The sequence below is a fragment of the Parambassis ranga genome, chromosome 19 (genome assembly GCF_900634625.1).
Source record: "Parambassis ranga chromosome 19, fParRan2.1, whole genome shotgun sequence".
Lineage (NCBI taxonomy): Eukaryota > Metazoa > Chordata > Actinopteri > Ambassidae > Parambassis > Parambassis ranga.
The window spans coordinates 13,647,962-13,672,488 of record NC_041039.1 but is presented as its reverse complement, the minus strand read 5'-3'; the positions used below and the strand labels follow the sequence as shown (position 1 = coordinate 13,672,488).

Below are 24,527 nucleotides of genomic sequence, written 5' to 3'. Positions count from 1 at the left end.
TCTTGTATACATGCAGCAATTTAATTATAAAAGTATAAATGCAGAGTGTGCCATAAGATACCATACCATAAGATATTCAATTCAATCGACTTTCAAAATAAGCTTATCAGCTTTTCTCATGGGAAAGCCTGCAGGTCTCAAACTTGGCAAAGCAAGATATTTTAGCACCAAAATATGTGTACACATTATAATGCAGAAAATTAGGTTATAATATTGGATATTTGCCAATTTGCCAATTTGCCATATGTTTAATATACCACGTAATATACGTATATATATATAAGATTAAGATTAATAAAGGTTTTCTTAATCTTAATCTTAATGCACCACTGTATTATTGTAGCTGGTAAAAACTGGGATATCTGAATCTCCGAAAAGCCATCAGTATTATTTATCTGATGTGTCAAATGTACATCAATTATACTAGAAAAGTTAGCAAAGAGTAGCAGAGTCATAAGTACAAATCAGTAAAGTAGCAATACAAGTTGGATCCTTATACTGTTTCATAAAATATACACATTTTAAGGTATTTGATGTCCTTGACACAAACAAATATAATAACACTGTTTTGCCTTCAGCTCTGTTGACAGTGAAACATGATGCTACAGCCGTTTGTGCAGAAAAGAAATCCTTTGCATTGGTCAGAAATGTTGCTAAGGCTTGTGTTGTGGCTACAGATGGATTGAAGTCACAGCTCCATCTATCACATCAACCATCAGATAGGCATCTGAGGAGGACTCTATCTGTCTGATGAAGGCTTCAAAAGAGACGAAGTCACAGAGCAACCCTGCAGCTGTACAGGTAGGTTCAGACAGTGTGGAGGTATTTGTGTTGGAGGGAGAGCAGATAATGACTTTATTTAAAGGCATGCTGCCTGGCAACCATCATCATTGAAAGTGTATATTGTACATATGCAATGCTCACACTTGAAGGACTTAAGAGCTCTCTTGTTACAGAGTGGGTAGTGTACGTGCTTTGTGATGTAACAGCATTTATATTCAAGAGATGAGGAGGTAAAACAGGTCTTCCTCACTGCACAGTGCAGAGGTCAAATATTTAAAGCTTTGATTTTATGTAAAAATACAAGTAAATTTAATGTTACCATTTATTCCTTTAATTGTATCTTGCTTAATTATTTAGCACCTACATTTAACAGTCAGACACATGCTTTCTGAAGGTTTTTTAATGTATTTCACTGTATATAATGTATATTAATGTATATAATGTATATTAAATAATGTATATTTTGTGCTTTAAATGTGTGAAAAGATGTGAAAAGGTACATCTTTCTCTTTCAAGACAAATAGTATTTTTCACTGATATACTAAATCCAATCTAATTATGGTGTTATGTGCTATCATATATGTGTGTTTAATGACACATGGGACGAGACGGTGTATTGAACTCTCACATATAAAATAGACTAGGGGTCTTATCCCTGCAGTAAGCCAAAATTTGTGTTGTCAGGGTGGTTGCTAATTGATTTCTACATTAGGCACAAAAGTTGTCAAATGTGCATTAGAATGTGCTCCCTACCTGGCCAGTGCTATTTTTTCATCCTCTCCTGTTGGGCTGTCTACAGACTAGACACTAATAGTTTGTCCAGAGAACCATATCATCGTGTGTATGTGCTCTGCAGCTTCAGAGGGATGCATTCAGTCTCCCACCCCATGATGCCCTGGCAGAGATCCTACCACATTACCAGTCACACCCCAGCAGAGCGAAGGCAGAGTCTCAGGGCACAGCTGAGCAGGACCAGGAGACACCAGCTGACCAGGCAAAATCAACAGAGGACAATAAACCCAACATAAACCACACATACCGAATCCATCATCCACACAGGAGGTATGGTCTATTACAACATCCAAGAAACATGTGTTTATTGCAACATTAGCCACACTTTAGACTATAACAAAGACAATTGTTTCAAATGTGTTTATGCTTCAGACCCCCTCTGCAGGACTTTGAGGATGATTCCCACATGACACGGATCACTGACCTTCAAACTAAGGTGAATAGACATGATCAATACCTTAACTGTTCAATCAATCAGTGAGGCAATCCCCAATGTCAGGTTCGGTTAGTGACACAGGAAGACCTGTGAGATGGGACACTGTGCTGAAGCAGACTGTGCCGCAGTCAGAGGACAAAATGGCGGATAATAGAATAGATTAACATTTCTCTGTGTGATTGGACCCAAAGAAGATCGAGCTGATGAGGCTGAAACTTAGTCTAAAGGGACTTATTTATGCATATCTTGACATTTTCTCCACTCTGTGATTGTTTTATAATTTAATTTAAATTGTGGGTATAATGACACATGGAGAATTTGATCGATTATTTAAGGGGGAAGGAAGCGGTCTTGGCATCAGTTGGATGATATGAAAATACACTTGCATAATAAGAGATTGGTAAAAAAAATAAATATCACTTGACCTTTCAGTGCAGATGTCTTCTGTCCGTCGTACCCTTCTCCTGGAGTGTCTTTATGTATGACAGGCAGGCAGCTCTGAGTCAATTGAGGGGAGGGATCCCCTAGAAACAGAGAAAGAGATTCCCATTTTTTGACACATAAAAGGACTTTCCAGACTCATCATGGGGAGCTGTCTTTCCCATCACGCCTGTGGGGCCCCCAGCAGAGACACCATCTCATCTACAGTCATGATTGTCACCTCGTTCCTGCCCTTTCAATTAGATGCTCAATTTCAACCTCACATCCCACGGGAGTCACAACAACACCATACAAGATTGGAATCCCCTAATCGCCCCCCACCCCTCCTACATGCAGCTGGACCTTGCTCTTAGTCTCCATTCATTTCAGTCTATTCAACATCATGCTGCTAGACAACAGGCACATGCTTTATACAGAGAAATGTCTTGATAAGAAAAAGGAGAGAGGAGGGGAAAAAGGGCTTTCACAGTCAGACGCTCCATAAATGCATGACTGGGTTTTCTCTACCGTAACAAAGGACTTTTACAGGAAGCAGTGTCATGTCCTTTTAAATTTGAGAAGCTGGAATCATAAATACATAATAGCCAAAACAATGACGTGAAAATTTCCTATTTTAAGGAATGATTTGCTTGCTGTGTACTGCAGTTATGTCTGATGCTTATCGGAAACCAGGTGCAATAAATTATGGAGTGAGCTTGTGACATATATGTGCTGTTCTGAATGTTTTGAAATTCTCTGTGTGTGCCATTGACCACATACTGGAAAACTCTATAAAGAGATGTGGTTGAAGAGACACCTAGTGGTGGTGAGCATATAGTACTATTTTTCATCTTGCTGTGCATGCAGGCTTCTTTTGTGTCACAGTGATCTGGTCTCATTTGATCTTCAAACCAACGTCAATTATCCCCTCAAATAGTAAAAGGGATTATACTTTATTTATTTGGTAAATACATGTCCACAGTTATGCTGTGTGACTGACTAAGGAAATGGGGTTAGAGCAGCAAATAAAGTTACTGTTAATCCTATATCAAGACTAACAGGCAGCATCTCTTCATCAGGAGGTGGAAAACTATCGCTTAGCCATGGGTAAGATGGCAGATGATATCATCACATTGAGGACACAGGTGTTGAAGTTGGAGGCAGACAACAGCCAACTCCGCAGTGATCTGTCTCTGCACCAGGACCTAGGCCGAGATCTGTTGAATGACACAGATGTTGATGTCATGACCAAAGCTGAAGTTGCAGACCGGATAGGTAAACCAATAAACCTCCTAATCAATCATGACGCAGCTGTATATTTATTAAAGGTCCTGATTCACTAACATCAGGCAGTTGTCTGCCTGGCTGGCTTCTTTTCCATGTTGTCAGTGGTTTAAGGTCATTTCATTGGTGGACGTGGTTATGACGTAGGTGGTGTCTCACTGTATGTTTATTAATCCTTGTGAGTGTCTTTTCCCAGGCAGTCTGTGCCGTTTTGTGATAAGACGGCTCATTTAGGCCACGGACCATGATAAGCTCTGTGGGTTGTACAAGGCTTATCTCCTGAAGGACAGTTTGTGACCATCAGTGAGCGGATATCCCCCAAGGTCTCTCTGCTGGCATCAAAGCAAGGGGACCCATTCAAGACAGAAAATCCATTTAATTTCAAAAGCTTTTATTGATGGATCATTGTTTGTTTTTTATCTTTATTGTTCTAGTGCCCACACCCTGAAACTTACGCATTAACAAACATTTCTGCATGATTTTTCTGCTCTTTTGAAGCCCATCTAAAATTCAAGCTAGCCAGTGAGACCAGTAAGACCACGTCACAGCGGGACAGGATCCACCAGCTGCAGAATGAACTGATCAAGGTATTAAGATACACCAAGAACGCACCATACATAAACAGTTCAGGCCAGAGTCCTGAAGTATGTTGTTGTGTCTATCCTGTGTGTGCAGAAAAATGACAGTCAGAAGGAGCTACTAAAGCTTCAGAGAGTCCACCAGCAGGAACAGGAACATCTGCAGCATCAACAGGCAAACATGGCAGCATTGGAGGTCACAGTGAAACAGCAGGAAAAGGTGTAACACTGTCTCAATCACATGTAATATCCTAAACACCATCAATAGCAATGTATTTCTTTTAGTCTGGATTAAATCCTGTATAGATTCACTCTCATTAATCCTAGGTCATTGAGAAGATGGAGAAAGCATTAGGCAGCGAACTCAGACAGAAGAAAAGACACAGTGGAGATAAGCGACATATGATGAAAACGCAAAGAGGTAGGTGGACTCGGTGAAGTGAGAGAATATATTCATCAAGATGTTCACACTGGCTAGAACATCAGCCTTCTTATAATGCTTTGGGAAGATATGGAGTCGGCTTTGGCAGCAGAAAACGCCCGTCTCAGAAAAGAGCTGGAAAGGAGTCAGCAGCTGCCGGCTCCAGTCATTATACAGCTGCCAGCACAGGTACTCCTTCAACTATAGGAACATGATGCATGACTCACAGACAAGATTCAGTTTGTCTTCATACTTCACCAGCTACTGTCATCTGAGACTGATCTGTATCATGTTCTTCTTAGACACAAGACTCACTGCTATGGAAGGAGAAACTGATTTTACTACATAAACTGGAGAAGGCTGAGGCAAGAGTCCAAACACTGGAAGCTCAGGTAAATAAAAATATGCGAGTAATCACTCATAATAAATATACGTGAGCAGTTTTCACTGGTGTTTTTTCCTTTGTGTTCTGTCTACATAGATGGAAAAGAATGCTAAGTCATGGGGCAGAGAGAAACAAGAACTAATGACCAAACTGAGTGAGCACAGGCGTGGCTTTGTCCGAACATCCACCGCCATCCTTCAGAATGTTCCTTCAGGCAGTTAGCAGTTACTCCTTATTATATCAGCAAAGAAAGCAGCCGAAACAGAAGCCTGTGAAATGAGCTACTGAACTCTTGACCCTGTAATTGATGATCAAAGATGACATTTAAATGTGTTTATAACATGTATTAATTAGTTTTTTAGTTAATTAATTAGTTTATTCTTCACTGTTTTTGTACAGGTGGACTATGCATTAGAATTTTTCCATGTATTGTTCACACAGACATATTCCCATCTTTAATCTAAATATTACAGTACATGTCACATGCATTGACTTTATACAGTTGTTATGGAATTACTGAGGTAACAGTTTCATCTTTAGCTATTTGTTTCCTAATGTTTTTTTTCTCCATCAGCCTCTAAGGCTGGAGGAGTTTATATTGTGATGCTTTGTGAAGCCCCTCACAATAACTGTGCTAAAAGCACAATTGCTATACACCTATCATTTGCTTTTAAACTTGACATTACTGGCTAGCTTGTAGAGGTTTCAGAGTCAATATTATGGGCTTTTCTGGCAAGAGAATGAGCTCAAAGGTGCTCTGCACTTCCATGTGGCGCTGCTTCTCCACTCTGAAGTTCTCCAGCATCTGTAAAAGCCAAAACCATTGTGGTTAGTTAATGTAACTGAAATCATGCCACATAATATGGTAATCATGCTCTTGTTGTCCTTGTGTCTCACATGGATGAGGAAGATTTGCATCTCTGTCTCGGCTATTCTTCGTCCTAAACACTGGCGGGGGCCAAAGCCGAAGCCCAAACTTCTGAAGTAGTGCGTCTCTGTCCTCAGCCAGCGTGAGGGCAGATACTGCTCCGGACGAAAAAACACTTTGGGGTCTCTGCCCATTGCATACAGTCCCAACTGGACCAAAGTCTGAACACAGACAGAAAACATGGAGTTAAATATTTAAATACAAATACACAATCACAGAACCCAGATTTAAAGATTTCTTACCCCAGCTGGGATGTGGTAGTTTTGGATAATAATATCTTCAGCTATGTATCTTTGCAGGCTCACTGCAACCGGATGTAACCTGAGGTATGAAAGTGGCAAGTATTTAATTAGTATATAACAAGTATGATATTGAGGTACTAGAGATTTTTATGCTGCTTTACACCCTAACTCCATGGCATTTCAAATTAATAATATTAACCATATTATCTGGTAGCTTTAGTAACTAAAACCTAAAACCTGATTTTCCCTCATTTTTGTAATGGAGAATATGAAGTCCTACCGTTATCCAGTATCATTTGTGACATCACAAGCAGTTACTTCACCTCAGTGTTTCCTTCAGAGCACCTTTGACCAGGGGAATTCGCTTTAGCATCTCTTGCAGGTCTCCCTTGCTTTCTGCCCGAGCTGCAGCCACCTCCGCCCTCAGCTCCTCCTGGAGGTTGGGATGTCTGGCTAATTCATATAGTGTCCACAGCAGCGTTATAGAAGTCTGTCAAACACAAGCCCAAATACACAACTTTAAAAACAAATCTTAAAGAAGTGATAAAATAGACGGAGATAGTGCTTTTTTTCTTTCTTACTGTATCTACTCCTCCAGCCATCAGCTCTGTGACACTGGCCTTAATGTCTTCAATGGACAGCTTATCCAGCATGAGTAGGCTTGCTAGGACTCCTGGGTATTTCTCTGGATTGCCTGTCTCCTGTCGCAGCTGCCTGTAAATGTTCTGGATGCAGCGGTCCGCTGGTGAATGAAATGAAATGGTGAATACAGAGCTTCTACTTCAAACTTTCATTGTGAGTGTGCTCTTTGTCCTACCTTGGTTGAATATCCCATCCCAGGCCTCCACATGGTCCCGCCACACCTTCGCTCCAATCAGCCTCAGCAGACCGGGAGGTATGTACAGCATGGGTGAGGTAGTCTTGAACATGAGGGTGATGCAGTCAATGAAATGTTGAGCTTCGGGGTCAATGTAATCCAGCATCAAACCCAGACGCTCCCCGTACAGCACCGTGCTCACCGCTGGGTAGGACGGAGAAAACAGAACAAAACACATAAGGGGTGCTGAAAAAAACAACACGTGAACTCATGAAATAGACTGATTATTAAAAAAGTTTCAGTCATACATTCTAGTGCATATTTGAAGAGTTCTTGAGAGAGGTCAGTGGTCCATTTGTTCTGGCCACTTCGCTTTATCTTCTTGTGAACTCTGGCCACAAAGTCTTGGCCCACTTCATCCAGCAAAGGCACAAAGTTCTCCAGCACCTTTAAGGAAATCACCTCCTTGTTGAGAATCACGCGGTTTGATCTCCAGTCTTCTCCATTCCTGTGGGAAGATAAGATCTTCTAAACCTGTCTTGGTAACATGTAGGCACAACTTAAATCTAGGACAGTAGTAACACATACTTTAACAGAACTCCGTATTTACGATTTCTGTAGTCTCTGTATGATGTCCAGGCTTCAACTTTCAGCCTTTTTGGATAATGGCCCTCTGCTTTGAACAGGATGGCAGCATCCTCAGGGTTGATGATATTCACACTTTCATAATAACCTATCTTCTCTCTGGTGTAGAAAAAGAAAGAAAATAGAAGTTGCTTGTTTTAAAAAATGTAACCTTGATCTCATAAATTAAAATGTAGCTTCACACCAACTTGTCATTTGTATTGTTTGATGATTGTCAGTAATCAGTGGCTCTGTTAACTTAAGGGATTTTTTTAACCCTTTCATGCCTCTCTGTACCTGTATATGGGTCCAAAAGTGTTGAAGTTCTGCAGCATGATGCGGTGAAGGTTTCTGAAGCCATCCAGTTTCCAGAAATTGTACAAGTTGGCAACCCCATTCCTCCACAATCCAGGAATCTCACTGAAAGGCCGCACGATGCTGCCACTTTCTGAGTATGCTTGTCGGATCGCTGGTATGCTGCTGCTGCTGCAGCGCACTGCTGGTGCTGTCAGCTCTTCTATCCAGGGCAGAGGCCGTATAACAGGGCTGCGCCACACACTCCACCTGGCCATCTCAATGACAAAAATGCACACTCTTCTCTACCCTCCAACAGCTACTCTGCCTTCCCAGGGACATCTAGATCAAAAAAGGGGGCAGGAGGCTGGGCTGGTCTACATAGTCGGCCCCCGTTGCTGTGCTGATCAAGGCTTTCTCGGTGAATAGCCTAAAGGAACAAAATGTTCTCTCTGAAAACAGTGTGGCACAAATCTATGAAGATGTTTCACCTTTCATCTTAGTGGTTTCTAACATTCTAACTAACAAGATTTATGAACTGGGTTTGTTTTCTGTAGGTGGTACCTACTAAAAAGCTTTATTAATGACCTGCGACTCAGACTTAAATCTTGTATGATGTAAATGGTTTATGAGTGGTGTCTCAGCCCTCCTCTTCTTCTTTTAGGAGGTTTTCTTGATTTATGAATAAAAAGCTCATACCACACGCTCAGTTCACAACAAATGTAATCATTGCCTTTATTTAAAAAATGTAAAATTAAGCAATAAATAAATACAATTTTACTCTACGAGTTCTGTTTCTTAAGCAGCTTTATGAGTTCTTCCAGTTTCATAGCTGTCTTTATGTCTCCTTGGACTTTAAGTCTGCCACTTGTATATGCAGCAAATGGTCTTAGTACACCCTGGAACATGGCCAGAAGGTCACAGTCACTCATACTAAGAGTGACATCTGGGTCTCGGCACAAGGACCCTGCTCCAGCTGCACCACTACCTATAGAACACACAGAGAGGGACAGGAACATTTTGTTATTCATGTAACTGTGTTGTGTATATATAAATACAGACCATTTACCTTGGCTCAAATCCACATAGTAACTGCACTGCTGTCCATCATTTGAACTGATGTTGAACTGGAAACAGGCCCCAACCTGGCGGACCAAAGATTCAGAGAGCAACAGCTTGACCGCATCAAGCAGCTCTTCAATAGAACCTGGTGTGGCAACAACAGCCTCAGAGGGACTGCTGAACTCATTCATATATGTTACACTGTCACCTAAAGAGATGAGAAAAGGCAAATTATAGCCGCACTGTTGCAGGAGTTGTATGATGCACATCAGTGGCTATTTGCTCTTTACCCTGATGAGACTGTGAACTGCCACTGTGGCTTAGAAAGTGCATGGCCAACTGCTGAATGGGACCAGTGAGGCCTTCAAGTCCAGGTACAGAGGGGGGCATAATGAGAGGTCCAGAGGGTCCTTCCTCAGGGGCTTTCAGCAGAGAACCGAGGGTAAGTTCCACCCTATCTACCTCCAGCCCCCATGGACGAGTCATCTCATTGATGTCCATCTGTTGATTCAAGAAGCAAAGGTCAGCACAAAGTGATACAGATAAGGGCAACAGCAGAGAGTTGTGTGGGCTCACCCCAAGATATTCGCCTAGTTTCACTCTCTCCGTTTGGATTTCTCTGACAGTCTTCTTGGACAGGCTGTGGGTCAGAGCGTTTTGTGCAGTCATCCTGGTGGAGGCATTCAGGTCCTGGACTGATACCACAGACATGACTGGATTCCAGATCCTAAACTGGATGTCTGCTCCCACTGACAGCAACCCCCCATCCTGAGTAGAGACCTAAAAGTGTTTGATGAAACCACTGAATTTACTTAAACATACTTACATAAAGAAAAAAGAAGCATCTCATTTTGCCTAAACCTTATTCACAGTATACGGGTAATATATTGTGACACTTGGGAGGGTTTGGACACATTAACACATCCCAGTTGCACCAACACTGCCACCTGGAGGACAAACTAAAACATGGAAATCCAGACACTACAGTTTACCTGGCAAGGAGGGATATTGAAAGCTCGGGTGCGCAGGTCTACTTTCTGCCACTGGTCAATGAGGGGCAACACTAAGACGATGCCAGGGCCCTTTGGGGGACAAACACGGCCCAGGCGGAACACTACTATCCTCTGGTAGTTCGGCACTGTCTACAAACAAAATGTTGTTTTTAGTTTTCAACAGACAAGTGTATGCTGTTGTAATGGATGAGAGACAATTTCAGCTTACTTTCAGCACAAACCATCCCGTAATTGGAAACATTATAAAGGTGAAGATATAGACAAGGAAGATGACGACCAGGTTACAAATCCATGACAGCCACCCCTGGGAGGTGTCTTAAAGAAGGCAAAAGTGGTGTTATTAGTTAGCCTGTCATGAGGAGGAATCATTTATATAAACAATATGTTGAGATGTGAAGAAGAAGTCAAAAATCCTGACTGAGGCCGTGGTCATGTGGAGTTTGACTGATGTTGTTTTAGGCAGGAAGATACAGTGAACTGCATTATGGGAAAAATGCAGTTTTTGCACGTTTCTGTGCCTGGTACTGCGCCTCACCTGGATACCAGACAGTACTTTGGAGACCAATTAAAACGTGGCGTTTATCATTATATATCTAAGGATGATTATTCTTGCAATAAGGCTGATGTGTACATAAATGTGCAGCTAACCCCTGAACTCACCACGTACACGACGCATAGTAAAGTTTTCGTCAGCGAATTACTTACCAGTGTAGTCGTTTTGAGAAACATTGGGGATGTAGTCAAACGACAGTCCTTTGTGGTAACTGGGTTTTGTAAAGCTGTCAGAGTCCACAAACAAGCCAGGAGTCCTCAGAGAGCTAGAGTCCCTTTGCGGGAGCAGTTGATAGGACCTGTTAAACATTATGCTAAATAACACTTATTTGTTACTTAAAGCAGTTTTATATTATTTATACGATACGTCTCTACAGGAGATGACAGGGTGTGACAAGGCGACGAAAATTGTTCCTTTTGTTTGGCTGATCATGCTAATTAACGTCAAGTGCTTCCGTGTTTTGTTGCGTTCTTCTTCTTCTTTCTTCTTCTTTATTTCCGGCAGACTAGATGCCATATGGCATATTGCTGCCCCTCACAGGTCAGGTTTAGTAATAACTTGATGCATATCCGTTTTGTTGTGGTTCTTCTTCTTCTTCTTCTTTTAGCGGTTTGTAGACGTGAATTTACTTTTTACCGCCATCTAGCGGATGAATGCTCAAACGTTTTTTATGCCAGATTAATATTTTTGGCAAATCTGTAGCAGTAGATATGTAAATTAATTAAATCGTCAGATATTTTATTGTTCCGTGAATAAAACAAAAACATTGTGTATACTGTTTTTTTGTCAAGTATAGAGTTATATTTTCTGTTTCTGTTGATCAAAAGAAAGGGGGAGGAAATTACCCAATATTAGACTTAGAAAAATAAGACATAGAAAATTTCAATATTTATTAAGAACAAATACAAACACACATACGTAAATTAGCTGTACTGTATTAAAAAAAGCTTTTCTCATCAATATAGTATGCTATCTTTTTTGGTCTGTGGTTAACAGTATAATAATATTTACTTTAACAATATTGTAAACAAAAAAAAACATTGCATTTAAAATGACATAAATCTTCTTCATAGACATTTTAACTGCCATAGTAAGAAAAGCAGAGCTCAGCATTGCAATGGCTTTGATCTATTCAGGTGCCTTGGTGTTGCAGAGCATGTCCATTACCAGCAGCAGCTACATGTTGGGCAGCTTCTCTTTGTTGTTTGTGGTTTAATTTTTGAACATGTCACACAGCAGCTTCTCCATGGGGATGCTTCCAATGGTTCTGTGAAAGAACAGCTGCTCTATTTTCTCTGAACTCACAAAGTGGAGGGATGGCAGCAGAAGTAACAACCTCCCAAACCTTGTTGGATAGGAGCAAAGAAGAATAAATGCAATATCTGTTGGGAGCAAACTTCCCACACCATATTTTGTGTTCTGTTACAGAAGAATACCTGCTTACCTGGCACTTTGGCTCGGGTATACTGTATGGATGTGCTGAGCCAACAACACCTGTGACTGGTCCTGCAGATTCTCCACCTGCTCTGGGTCTTTTAGGCTGCGTGTCTCTGTAAAGGGGAGTCAAACTTCACACATCCACCAATCAATAAATAACCAGCACTGCTGAGTCAATAATTCCTTACCGGGCTTGAACAGCACAATGGCCTTCAGGCAGGCAAACTCAGTGGGGTCAACAGCCAGGGCCTTGAAGCGACTGAAGACCTCTTCCAGGATCTGCAGGTCAGCTGTGGGAACGCTGGTCTTGCACTGCTCCGGCAGAGACAAAAGAGGACAGCTATCCGTGGGCAGAGACCACTGGATGGCACACAAGAGGAACATTTCACTCCAAGCTTCTTCAAGAAGAATCACCTGAGGATGGTAAAAATTATGTGACACCAGGCTCATGTAGGAATTCTGTAAGATGTACAATTAATTAAACATTTAAGCTCACCTGGTCTCGAAATGGCAGGTGAGCAAACACAGGCAGGTTTTTTGCCCATTTGACTGACATGAAGAGGAGTCGTGCGGCTGTCTCGTACACACTTTCTGAACAGGTGTATGGAGACACATGGCAGTCAGATGGAGAGCGATCCCTCTCTGAATCATTCGTTGTCACATCAATATTCTCCTCCACTGCACATTAGTAAAACAGAGCCAAAAGTTGACACATTACAGTTCAAAACAGGTTTTTTTCCCAACATAATGATCCCCTGTGTGATCTTACCATCCTCGGGCTCCAGTTTTGCACATGTCTCAGCAGTCAGCAGGCTGACCATGAAGCGGTGGTTGTTTCTAGGGTTGCTGCAGGGCTGTATGGTGGCTGATGTGGCGACAGATGAGGTGACCAGAGGTCTACACATGACTGAAGAGTAGCTGTCAGACGAGCTGAGGTCCTGCGTGGTGGCCATGTGCTCCTTGTTAGAGTCCACTTTTATGGAGTCTAGACTGACGTGAGCTGTGCTTCGAGGCTGCCGCTCATTCTGCACAGCTGCCAAAGGGAGGAATGTGAATAACTGGAGTACCAGTTTGTATTATGACAGAAATGACATGTACACACATTCCATAATCTATGAAGTCGACTCACCATCTTTGTTCATGCCAGCTTGAAGACACTTCTTCAGTCGACAAGCTTGGCACTGGTTCCGATGAGCCTTGTCGACAGGACACCTCCCAGTTCCAGCCTGGCACCTGTCATATTAACAAAGAAAACTGTTACTCTTGATATTTTGCATTGTAAAATGAGATACATTGCAGTAAGTCCGGTGCACTTCTTCCTCACCTGTAGATCAGTCTTCGTCTCACACTCCGTTTGAAGAAGCCGCTGCAGCCATTGCAGGCATATATGCCATAGTGTTTACCACTGCTTGAATCAGAGCACACTTTACACAACAGGCTTTGACCGAGTGCGTTCCGTGGACTTTTCTCTGTAGAGGCCAAATAGGTTAAATAAAAACTTTTAGACAAGCATCAGCCTTAGTTTATTAAGCCATAAATAAAGTCACTGTGTTGAACTGAATCATTAGCCTGATATTGTACAGAAAATCCATTGTAAGTCTTGTGTGTCGTGACAATCAGGCTCACCTGCTCGAGTTCCATCTGTGCTCTGCTGTGTGAAGTCATTGGAGCTGTCCGATGAGTACATGTTCATTTTGATCATGTGGTTTTCCATTTTGGGTTCAGCTTTTGGATATGGAGATGAGGTATTCCTCTTCAGGTGTTTTCTGTGTTATCCTGGATCAGCGTGTTAAAATCACATGACGCAAAACATATAAAACTTGTAGTTTTCTCTATCAGTTTGCATTCTTCAAAGATCCATAAAGATTGACTGTTGGATGCTTATTGATCTGGATCCAGTGCTGATGTCCTTGGTCTGGCTGTTTCTGATGTATTTTCGAGGGTCAGTGGAGTCACAACTTGTCTTCTTCTGTCTTTCGCTCCGCTAGAATGAGTGTGAGAGCTTGAGTCGTCTGGAGGCTTTCTGGAGGAAGACAAGGAGATTAGCATCAGGCGCTGTGTAAGCAAATGCTGATTTGTCATCCTCTTAATCTTTACTGTCTATAAGGGTAAATCAATCAGTCACACCACTTACGACCCCAACTACATACAACATGGACCCATGGTGGTTTCAGTATTCCCATTACTCTTTTCTTACCAACAGTTACCATCTTATTTTGATGTCAATTTATTCTGTAGAATCTCAAATCATCATCTCACTGTTGCCTTTGTTATACTTCACAATCACTTTTCTCCTTAATGCAAGTATCATTTTGTAGTGTTACACTACCTTGTGTAAAATGCACAATATATGACTTTATTTACTGTTAGAAAGGAATGTCAATAAATATTATTCTTTATAGTAATAACTATAAACATTATCAGGGAAGGAAGTAAAGGTGAAATGTATGAGCAACAACTATTTGAGATGGGATAAGAAACTACAGGATGCTACTCAGCACTCACTGGTTTTAGAGGTTAGCTGTTTTGACAGTCAATATCTGATTATACTAATATACTTAGATGAGACAAGACTATTTGTTGTATTTGTTATTTGTCTCCCTCTTTGTTCACATATGTTCTTTAGGTTAGCAGGTTAACAGGGTTGTCTGACACCACAGTTAAGACACCCCCCCCCCCTTTCCCATCCCCCCTATGCCATATTGGCCCTGTCAATGACACTAATGGCTTCAGGAGAACACAGCCACCCCCGAATCAGCAAAGTAGCTTAACCCTCCATGAAATGTGGTCTGTGTGGAGGGGGGTTCACAGAAAGAGGGTGATGAGAAGAAAAACAATTAGCGCAGAGATTGAAAGAGCAGCAACAAGTTGACCCTTAATTCCAGCTGCCATATGGTGGCTGCTTCCTGAAGTCTGCCCAATCAGTGACCCAAATGCAATGTACTGTAAAAATATTAAGTTTTCCCTCCTTCTCTTTTTTCTTTGGTATTTGAATGTAGTATTACACAAAGTTGATCCCATGTTTTTAATTAGGTCAAAAGTAAAAAAAAAAAACACTAGACACTAGAGAAACTGATGTCTGCTCATTCCACTTTGATCGTGTCTGTAATCCTTATTAAGTCACTCTTGATTTGAGGGGGTCGTTTTACTTTTGAAAACAGAGGGTTCTCTGTTGATTTAAACCAGTGTATAAATGGATTGCAAGCTGGGGGGCAGGATACCTGCGGCTGTTGCTCATTTAACCCCAGAACTTAAATCAGTTTTGTAATCCTGGAAAGAGGACAAAAAAGTGATCAATGTAAATAAACGTATTTGTGTACATGCTAAAGTTGCATTTAGCTGATGTACGTAGCATAATGTGATCACCCTAATGATATCACATTCACTCCTTTTAGAAATGTTAGGAAAGAGCATTCTGTGTTTGCTATGCTGGCTTTATTCTATCGTTTGATTACAGTATATTTATTTATTATTTATTTGAATCCAGACAGGTAAGAGAGAGCAGTACGTATAGGTCATAGTGAAGGTTTGTGGAGTGAACTACGAGGTATCATGAATCACTCATTATTACTAAAACACTATTCATTTAGTAGCTGTAGGGTATAAATGTACCCACAGATCGACCTCTTAACTGACTCATAAGCCTGAAATACACGTTTATACTGACCTAAGCATTGCTGAGGTTGGTAATCTGGACTCCCATATCAGATTATGTAACACAGGTGTTACTCACAGGTCAGAGGAAGCCGATTATTCTGTTCTCCACACTAGTAAAGGGGAACTTCACATGTAATGTGATCATCTTTGTGGAATGCTTGGTTTCAAACTGATTCTTGTGATCATGAATGTGTTGGTGCCACTTCATAGATGCTGAGGTCCCATATCTGTTTTTTAAACCTGCACTGTCTATTTTTGAGCACAGCTCCAATCATGGCCAAAATGCTACTGGCATCAGCAAATACTGCTTTTAGGTTTTGCACTCAGGGAAAAGTGTCATGTTCCTTCACTTACCACCTTTCTGGCTGTTGTGACCGTTATGTGCTGCCATCCGCCATGAGCCATCTGGGTGATTATGTATTTAGTGGAAACTTTATGATGACAGATCCCTGCAGGTGCACACGTCACCGATAAAATCCCGGATCAGTGGAACGTCAGATCAAACAGATCAGCTGTTTGTGCACGGGTCATTTTTCAGGTGTACAAAGGGCGAGGATTGCTCTACCCAGTCTGCGGTTAGTATATTTTACTAACTTTACTATTTTACTGTTACTGTTGTTGTTAGTTATATATAACTGGTTGTTATATATTAAACAATATATTTTATTGAATGTGGAAAGCGAATATGTATTTTTCACTGAGGTCGGCTATAGTGCATTAAACATGGGGTACACAAGCACATGTATGAGATACACTTTTATTGTCCTTCAGTGGATGTCCTTGAATGCTAGTTCACACATCTTTGCACCAGTCTAAGCAGCTTTTTGATATAATCTCTTTGAATGTCAGCTATTGTCAAAGAGTGAGATTAACTTTTTAAGTTGTTGCCCCTCTGTGTAGAGTTAAGGTTGCTTGAGCATAAAATGCATCATACCAAAATATCTATTAAGTTTTCGACCATGAGATATGAATTGAAAATTCTAATTCTAGCTTTACCACATTGTAAAGCAGACACAATTAGGACATCAACAAATTGATGATCATATTCCTGCACTCTTAACAGTGGAAGCTTCTTGATTCTCAGTGGAGAGAATGGGAACCCAAGCTTGATTGGTTAAGCTTTGTTATGTTCAGTTCAGCATTTCCTGCAGTCCCCAAATCAGATGAAGTAGAAGGATTGAGGTGTCAGCACAACAGTGGCCAGGGATTGCCCCGCCTTGCCATCTGCTGCCATTACTGTAATCCACACAATGTGAAAATCAGTTGTCTCAGTCCATATCAAAGTCATGTCAGCTCACCTCAACAGGTGAAGTGAGGCCTCCTTCATACTGCTGACAAGGGATTCAAGAAGCTTATTTGTCTGCTGAATGAAAAGCTGAGGTTCTTTAACCAAAGGAGAACAATCAATTGTTTTGACATTGATTAGCAGTGAATTGATTATTAGATACATTCATATATAGTATAGGCAATAGGGAGAACCCGTATTCTAAGATTCGTGGGTAGTGTTCTCATAAGACTAATAATGATTAGAGCCAAGCACTGATTCAGAGACATATGTCAATGATCCTAAGGCTGAACATGCTTAACTGTATTTACAGAGAGACAGTAAGTTTAACAGTTAATAGAAAAACTGTTGAGCCCTGATTAGTCTCGAGGGGGAGACAAACACCCTTTGTGTAGTTAACAACCAATGTAGCTGTTCAGATCTGAGTCATGGAGGCTGTGTGACAGAATGGAACATTTACAGCTTCACATGTTATATTCCACTTACAGCAATTAGATCTGTTATTGTTGATTTCCTTTGTTTCAGTATCTTTTACTAAAATCCTGACCTTGACTCAAACTAAACAATATAATAGTGTGTTCTTTTATGTGTGTCTTTTATTTTAAATAAATAAGACATTACTCTAAAATAGTCTGCACAACAATATTTTATTAAATTTTAGTCCAAGAGTGCAAGCTACAGGACAAGTGACCCTGTTTAACTGAAAGTGTACTCTTTTGTGTATGTTGTGTGTCCGTTTTGCAAATGTAATAATAAAAAAGTGCTCATTCAGATAGAAAATAGAAAATAAAAAAGGAAAACACTGGTAATTAAAAAATGTCCCTGAGAAAGCATTTAAGTACATACTGAAAACTTTAGAAAAATATATAATCATTGAAGATTTTACATCACACATGATATATATGAGCGTGATTCATCAGAAGTCAATCCATCCAGCATCTTCAAATACCTTGATACTCATGTTGGCAGTGTCCAACATCGAGAGGTTCTGCCTGGATGCCACGCCTAAAATTTACATGACAGACAATATGAGAATGTTTTGATTTTATTGTTTGAGCCAGAACTAAACTCTCTGCAGGCCCACATAGGAAAAAGGGAAAGTACCTTAGCAGCTTGCAGCGAAAGTCCATCAGGCGCGGAGATGCCTTTTCAACACTGGAAGTCTGCTTTTCATCACTCCACAGTCTCTCTGCAGCAGCACTTGCTCTTGGCCTGCGATTCAATGTGACTATATTAAATAAACTTATGATATCACTGTTGCACATATTATCACAGCTGTTTTTTTAGAAAGACATACCAAAGACGTGGGCTGAGATTGGTGGCATCTACATATTCCCCCCACATGCAGACTTCACCTCCAATCACCAGCTTCTTCTGTTCCTCAGTACCTGAGAGGATAAAAATATGTTTGCTTTAATAACATGAACTTTGCTGAATTGTAACTGTAATCAATATTTACTAATCAGAATCATCACTTCAAATTTATCACACCACTTCAAGAGACAGTTGAGCAAATCATTGTTTAAATGGTTCTCTCTGATTGGTAATCTCCACAAGTGGCTCCCCATCACCGGATAAGAACCACATCCTGCCCCAGCCAGGTTCTATCAGTGTATATGATGTTACTTGCACACACCAGAAAAGTTTGTTGGCAGCACAGTGTAGTAGTTGCGCCAGTCCTGGCCATAGGAAATGTGGTTGATGTACCAAGGTGCAGCCAGTACGACCCTCTTGCCAGCTTTGGTGATCTTACTGAGCTCATCATAATAACTAGCAGGGACGCCCTTCCAGATGTGCAGCACTGTGTCCTTTGGAATCTGAGCAGAGTGAAAAACAACATGCTGTCTTCCCCCACTGTTGGACATTTCCACTGAATTTTCAGAATCCTAGTACAGATTCATCTTTTTACATTGTGTATTTAATATTAAAGTTAAATTAACTACTTGATGAGCTTTAATCAACAAAGGCCATTTTTTGCAGGGCACAGAATTTGTACGGCTCTTATGGGGCAACCTAGATATTAGATTTAATCATCTGGCACACATACCACAAAATCAGAATGATGGTTAATGAGCAGTCTGAGCAGTCCACATGTGGCCAACATTTGGCAGGAAGCAGTGGACTGCCCTTAGGCCATCATTCCTTGTGGTATGTGGTCCAGATGAAAGTGATACATGTGGGCAGGAATACATTTGCTATCTGGGAAAGCATCAAGCTCAGCTTCAGCAGAGTCCTGGCACTGCTTCCTCTGCTGCAAAGGCATAATCTTTCCAGGGCTGTTAATTAGGTAAAACTCATTTAACCACATCATTGCCAGCTTGGAGCATGTGTACATGATGGTGTTCTAACCAAAGACAGGAAAGGAATTCAGACACTGAACTGCTGGTAACACTGACACATAAACGTAGTGTTTACTGCCACCTAGTGGTGAGCAATAAGTACACTATTTTGCTCACTTAATTTTCTTTTCTGTAAATGATTATTATTAAACACAAAAACACGACTGTTAGTATGACTTCAAACAGCCACAGCACACAGGTTTCTTCTAACCCTTGAAGGCGAGAGGCCACACAGTGTAGTAGCGGGCCCAGTTGTGCGTGGGTCCTGGCTGATCCAGATACCATGGAGCAGCCAGAATTATTCTGAGCCCGGCTTTAGCCACTTTTCGTACTTCGCACAGGTAACAGCCTGCTTTCCACACCTCCACCACTGACAGAAACCTGCGCTGCAACACAAGGCTTCAGAAGGTCAGTCACATGAACTGGTGGTGTGAGAGATGCCTGTTGGTTCCAGTGACTAAAGCTGCTGAGATTAAAGATATATTTTTATCTAAACAGATGCATGTGATAGACGGGGTATGTGGATGACACTGTTGTTCATTCTAATTTTAGCCATCATAAGCTAATGTGTGTTTGAATGTAAAAACTGCTAGCTTGTATTGAGCACAGGGGCAGAAACTGCATCCTTATGTCTAACATGTTTTATATGTGTGTGTCTAAAACAACTAAACACAACTAAAAACTTTGTTAATATGTAAAATCTGTATCAGTTACTGCATAGTATTTCTAATCATCATAGCATAACATAATACTTGTGTGTTATTTGTTGGAGATGACTTACCCGTTCATGGTAGTCAAAAACATCCTGCCACACAATGGATGTCTTGTTGAGAGCTGAAGTGATGTTCACAATACTAGAAATACAGCAGAGTAAGTTAATGTGGGGGTTGGTATATTTCTCTGTGTGGTATGTTCTCCTTCCAACTTACCTTTCCATGTAGAATGCCTCCAGTTTGGTGAAATCTACTCCAAAGCCCATCTTATGCATGAATGCTCGGACATCAGGGTTGGATTTCCTGCAGGTAAAAGCAGTCGTTTATCTATATTTAATTACGCTGATGTTTTTGGGGTTTTTTTTATGGAAGTGAGAAAATCAAATGGGTCAAAACAGCTGTGTTAGACCTCACACAAAAAATGAGGAAATCACTGAAACAATTAACAGGAACTTAAATCATTTGACACATTTCAGCCTACCAGCAGGAAAAGTTCACCTCATCCCCTCCTAGGTGAATATAAGAGTCGGGAAACACTGATGAGACTTCCTTAAACAACTTCATCATGAAGTGGTAGGTAGAGGGTAGTGCTGGATTAACAGGCCCAAAAGTCCCTGTAGGAGTGCTCCCTTTGTAGCAAGGAGTCAGCAGGTTGGACTGTCCTGGGACATAAAAAAGATTCATCTGTTACATCATCTTTTCTTGGAAATGCATTGTTTTATTGTCTGCTACGTGCAGACATTTGTTGGGTAGAAGTGAGTCAAACTTTAGTACAGTACACGTGACTTGACCATTTATGGTATAAACTTGCACTTTGGCAGGAACTACTCCCTTTGAGCAAAACTAGGCATCCTTCCAAAGTGCTAAAATCAAGATACCAAAATAATAATTTGTGAAACTGTTTTCTGTAACTATTGCTCAAGAACAGTGTTACCTTTTCCCCAAGAAGCAGTGTGGCCTGGTGAATCAAACTCAGGAAGCACCCTTATTCCTCGCATCCTGGCATGTGAGATCACCCTTCTCACATCTGACTGTGTGTAGATGTGAGTCACAGGATGGAAAGCCCCCTGAATCAGAGCCAGAAGCCTGTGGTCAGGGTGGATGCTACTTTTCAGCACACTTTCCTACTGTAACTCATAACTCCACATGCAGTACTGAAATCTCTAAGCTCATACGGGCATACATCACATGAGAAGACATATTTACACTCAACAAAAATATAAACGCAACACTTTTGTTTTTGCTCCCATGTTTCATGAGATGGACTTGAAGATCTAAACTTCATTCCAGATACACAATATTACCATTCCTCTCAAACATTGTTCACAAATCTGTCTAAATGTGTGCTAGTGAGCACTTCTGCTTTGCTGAGATAATCCATCCCACCTCACAGGTGTGCCACATCAAGATGCTGATCTGACATCATGATTAGTGCACAGGTGTACCTCAAACTGCCCACAATAAAAGGCCACCCTGAAATGTGCAGTTTTGTCTCACAGCAAAATGCCACAGATGCCACAAGCATTGAGGGAGCGTGCAATTGGCATGCTGACAGCAGGAATGTCAACCAGATCTGTTGCTCGTGCATTGAATGTTCATTTCTCCACCATAAGCCGTCTCCAAAGGCGTTTCAGAGAATATGGAAGTACATCCAACCGGCCTCACAACCGCAGACCACGAGTAACCACACCAGCCCAGGACCTCCACATCCAGCAGGTTCACCTCCGAGATCGTCTGAGACCAGCCACTCAGACAGCTGCTGAAACAATTGGTTTGCATAACCAAACAATTTCTGCACAAACTGTCAGAAACCGTCTCAGGGAAGCTCAACTGCATGCTCGTCGTCCTCATCGGGGTCTTAACCTGACTCCAGATCGTCGCCGTAACAGACTTGAGTGGGCAAATGCTCACATTCGATGGCGTCTAGCACATTGGAGAGGTGTTCTCTTCACGGATGAATCTCGGTTTACATTGTTCAGGGCAGATGGCAGACAGCGTGTGTGGCGTCGTGTGGGTGAGCGCTTTGCTGATGTCAATGTTGTGGATCGAGTGGCCCATGGTGGTGGTGGGGTCATGGTATGGGCAGGCATCTGTTATGGACGAAGAACACAGGTGCATTTTATTGATGGCATTTTGAATGCACAGAGATACCGTGATGAGATCCTGAGGCCCATTGTTGTGCCATACATCCATGAACATCACCTCATGTTTCAGCAAGATAATGCACGGCCCCATGTTGCAAGGATCTGTACACAATTCTTGGAAGCTGAAAATGTCCCAGTTCTTGCATGGCCAGCATACTCACCGGACATGTCACCCATTGAACATGTTTGGGATGTGCTTGACCGGCGTATACGACAGCGTGCACCAGTTCCCACTAATATCCAGCAACTTCGCACAGCCATTGAAGAGGAGTGGACCAACATTCCACAGGCCACAATAGACAATCTGATAAACTCTATGCGAAGAAGATGTGTTGCACTGCATGAGGCAAATGGTGGTCACACCAGATACTGACTGGTTCTGAGTCCCCAGACCGCCAATAAAGCAGAAACAAAATGCACATTTCAGGGTGGCCTTTTATTGTGGGCAGTTTAAGGTACACCTGTGCACTAATCATGATGTCAGATCAGCATCTTGATGTGGCACACCTGTGAGGTGGGATGGATTATCTCAGCAAAGCAGAAGTGCTCACTATCACACATTTAGACAGATTTGTGAACAATGTTTGAGAGGAATGGTAATATTGTGTATCTGGAATGAAGTTTAGATCTTCAAGTCCATCTCATGAAACATGGGAGCAAAAACAAAAGTGTTGCGTTTATATTTTTGTTGAGTGTACGTTCATACCTTACTTGAAAGGTCTGGAAAAGTCCAGCTTTGATAAGGGAACGATGGGTCGTCAACAATGTGCCAGTGGAACACATTGAACTTACTGTAGGCCATTGCATCCTGACAAGAAACAGAATAAAAACATCTGGGATGAAAAATGTGATCAATGAAACAATCGGGGCTTAAGTTCTGATCATTACCAGAGTTTTCAAAATGGCCTGCACCGGTAAATAGTGACGTGAAGTGTCCAGCAGAATTCCCCTGAACTGAAACCGAGGGAAGTCCTCAATCTCCGTCTTATTCACAAAATACTGCAGAGAGAAAAATCACAGGCATTAATCAAGCACCAAACAAGATGGGGTAACTTGAAAGGCCTAGTGAGTTTGAGCATTTGGAAAACTTACAGAGCCAGAGTCATCTTGATACACCAGCTGACTGAAGGTTTCCAGACCTGCGTTTAATCAGAGGATAGAGTCAGGATTTATAATATACAGACATTTTTTGAAAATGTGTTTTTTTATAATCACCTCTGAGAGCACCCCACACAGTTTCTGCTTTCAGAGACGCATGTCCAGCAGAGACACTCAGGCTGTCTGGACCACAAAGAGGAACAAGTCAGATAATGGACTGAACCCTGCAGATTTTTACATGTGTTACTCCTGTTCCGGCTGTGTGAACCTCTGTGTGTTTATACTTACATTTCTCAGAGGAGTCCTCGCCTGGGTAACCCTCACAGTCATCATGGCCCACGCTGACTTCAACAGTAAATGGTCCAGCCTGGTTGAATCGCAGAATGCCATTTGCTGTTGGTAACAAAAATAATATTACATGGGATTGGTCATTTTTTTTTAGAAATGCAGAGAACATGTGTGGCCTACTTTTATTTTAACCTTGATACAATCTGCTATTATTCTCTATTTTTGAAAACACAAACATGGGGCTACTCCTGTCCATTGTCACAGAGTTTGTTTGTTATGTTTTGTTTTGTTTTGTTTTTTTTGAGTGTGTAGGCCTGGCTGGCTGATGAGTTGTTGTTCCTACAAAGCCCATTGAACCACTTTAAAAGCCAACGTGACAAACAGAACATTCAAAACAAAACCACAGGGAGCACTTTGCTCTCCATTTTTTTTACATTTATGAAAGAGTTTAATCATCTTTTAATTCTTTTGTTAGAATTGAATGAGAGAAGCTATTAACTTTTGGGGTAATTTATACACAATACAGCCTACACAGAGCATACTCAGACCAAGTAAACTTATGAAATACTTCTTTCTCCATCACGTACCTGGGAAAATAAGAGAGAAGTATCTGGTGAACGCGGCATCCAGAACCGAACATCCCTCCCGGACGGCTGACTGACTTCCGTATCCGAAGTAGAAAGCCTGGGGGTTCAGTGGGTATCGCTCCGTCGACGAGGTGAAAGTTTGCGGAAGTGGCCACACTCCCTCCACTGTGCGTGGGACAAACTGGAGGATAATTAGTAGAAGCACATTATAATTCGGACGAACGTGTCGTCCAGAATGACTGTAAGCTGGTATAAACATGACTCTGCCTATTCACCGCCACACTGACACTATGGTCAAACTGTGCCTGTCAGGTGCTTCGGGAGGATGCAGTCACGTGACAGGGGCC

At 41.5% G+C, this 24,527-nt stretch overlaps 5 protein-coding genes across 7 annotated transcripts; 1 reads left to right on the top strand and 4 right to left on the bottom strand.

Annotated features, from left to right (window-relative positions):
* The first annotated feature begins 916 nt into the window (after window positions 1–916).
* On the top strand, window positions 917–5,321 carry ccdc33 (coiled-coil domain containing 33). Its single transcript, XM_028430461.1, has 10 exons — window positions 917–961; window positions 1,640–1,845; window positions 1,948–2,011; window positions 3,511–3,706; window positions 4,214–4,302; window positions 4,391–4,513; window positions 4,621–4,714; window positions 4,803–4,903; window positions 5,041–5,106; window positions 5,196–5,321. Exons 1-10 carry the CDS (start codon window positions 917–919, stop codon window positions 5,319–5,321), a joined length of 1,110 nt encoding a protein of 369 aa, XP_028286262.1.
* Window positions 5,322–5,781: 460 nt separating this feature from the next.
* On the bottom strand, window positions 5,782–8,418 carry LOC114451925 (cholesterol side-chain cleavage enzyme, mitochondrial). The gene is made up of 9 exons (XM_028430919.1): window positions 8,008–8,418; window positions 7,675–7,830; window positions 7,395–7,594; window positions 7,087–7,290; window positions 6,851–7,011; window positions 6,593–6,759; window positions 6,270–6,348; window positions 5,997–6,188; window positions 5,782–5,904 (listed from the first exon to the last, which is right to left on the bottom strand). The coding sequence occupies exons 1-9, from the start codon at window positions 8,280–8,282 to the stop codon at window positions 5,782–5,784; spliced, it is 1,557 nt and encodes a 518-aa protein (XP_028286720.1). The 5' UTR covers window positions 8,283–8,418.
* Window positions 8,419–8,714: 296 nt separating this feature from the next.
* stoml1 (stomatin (EPB72)-like 1) lies at window positions 8,715–11,140 on the bottom strand. The gene is made up of 7 exons (XM_028431225.1): window positions 10,785–11,140; window positions 10,288–10,394; window positions 10,059–10,208; window positions 9,643–9,846; window positions 9,357–9,567; window positions 9,074–9,274; window positions 8,715–8,992 (listed from the first exon to the last, which is right to left on the bottom strand). Exons 1-7 carry the CDS (start codon window positions 10,939–10,941, stop codon window positions 8,787–8,789), a joined length of 1,236 nt encoding a protein of 411 aa, XP_028287026.1. The 5' UTR covers window positions 10,942–11,140; the 3' UTR covers window positions 8,715–8,786.
* A 704-nt stretch (window positions 11,141–11,844) lies between these two features.
* Window positions 11,845–13,874, bottom strand: LOC114452355 (photoreceptor-specific nuclear receptor-like). Its single transcript, XM_028431627.1, has 8 exons — window positions 13,696–13,874; window positions 13,394–13,538; window positions 13,199–13,302; window positions 12,839–13,102; window positions 12,566–12,747; window positions 12,258–12,483; window positions 12,077–12,182; window positions 11,845–11,977 (listed from the first exon to the last, which is right to left on the bottom strand). The coding sequence occupies exons 1-8, from the start codon at window positions 13,781–13,783 to the stop codon at window positions 11,845–11,847; spliced, it is 1,248 nt and encodes a 415-aa protein (XP_028287428.1). The 5' UTR covers window positions 13,784–13,874.
* Window positions 13,875–17,639: 3,765 nt separating this feature from the next.
* Window positions 17,640–24,494, bottom strand: hexa (hexosaminidase A (alpha polypeptide)). Of its 3 annotated transcripts, none has more exons than XM_028431199.1 (14): window positions 24,181–24,494; window positions 23,594–23,698; window positions 23,423–23,488; window positions 23,300–23,346; window positions 23,096–23,206; window positions 22,914–23,015; window positions 20,998–21,130; window positions 20,545–20,725; window positions 20,280–20,366; window positions 20,132–20,204; window positions 19,562–19,736; window positions 18,309–18,399; window positions 18,116–18,223; window positions 17,640–18,016 (listed from the first exon to the last, which is right to left on the bottom strand). In XM_028431199.1, exons 1-14 carry the CDS (start codon window positions 24,437–24,439, stop codon window positions 17,953–17,955), a joined length of 1,602 nt encoding a protein of 533 aa, XP_028287000.1. In that variant the 5' UTR covers window positions 24,440–24,494; the 3' UTR covers window positions 17,640–17,952. The 3 variants fall into 3 exon arrangements, with proteins under 3 accessions (XP_028287000.1, XP_028286999.1, XP_028287002.1); XM_028431198.1 differs by lacking the exon at window positions 19,562–19,736 and adding an exon at window positions 18,648–18,828; XM_028431201.1 differs by lacking the exons at window positions 17,640–18,016; window positions 18,116–18,223; window positions 18,309–18,399 and adding an exon at window positions 18,652–18,828.
* Between the last annotated feature and the right edge of the window lie 33 nt (window positions 24,495–24,527).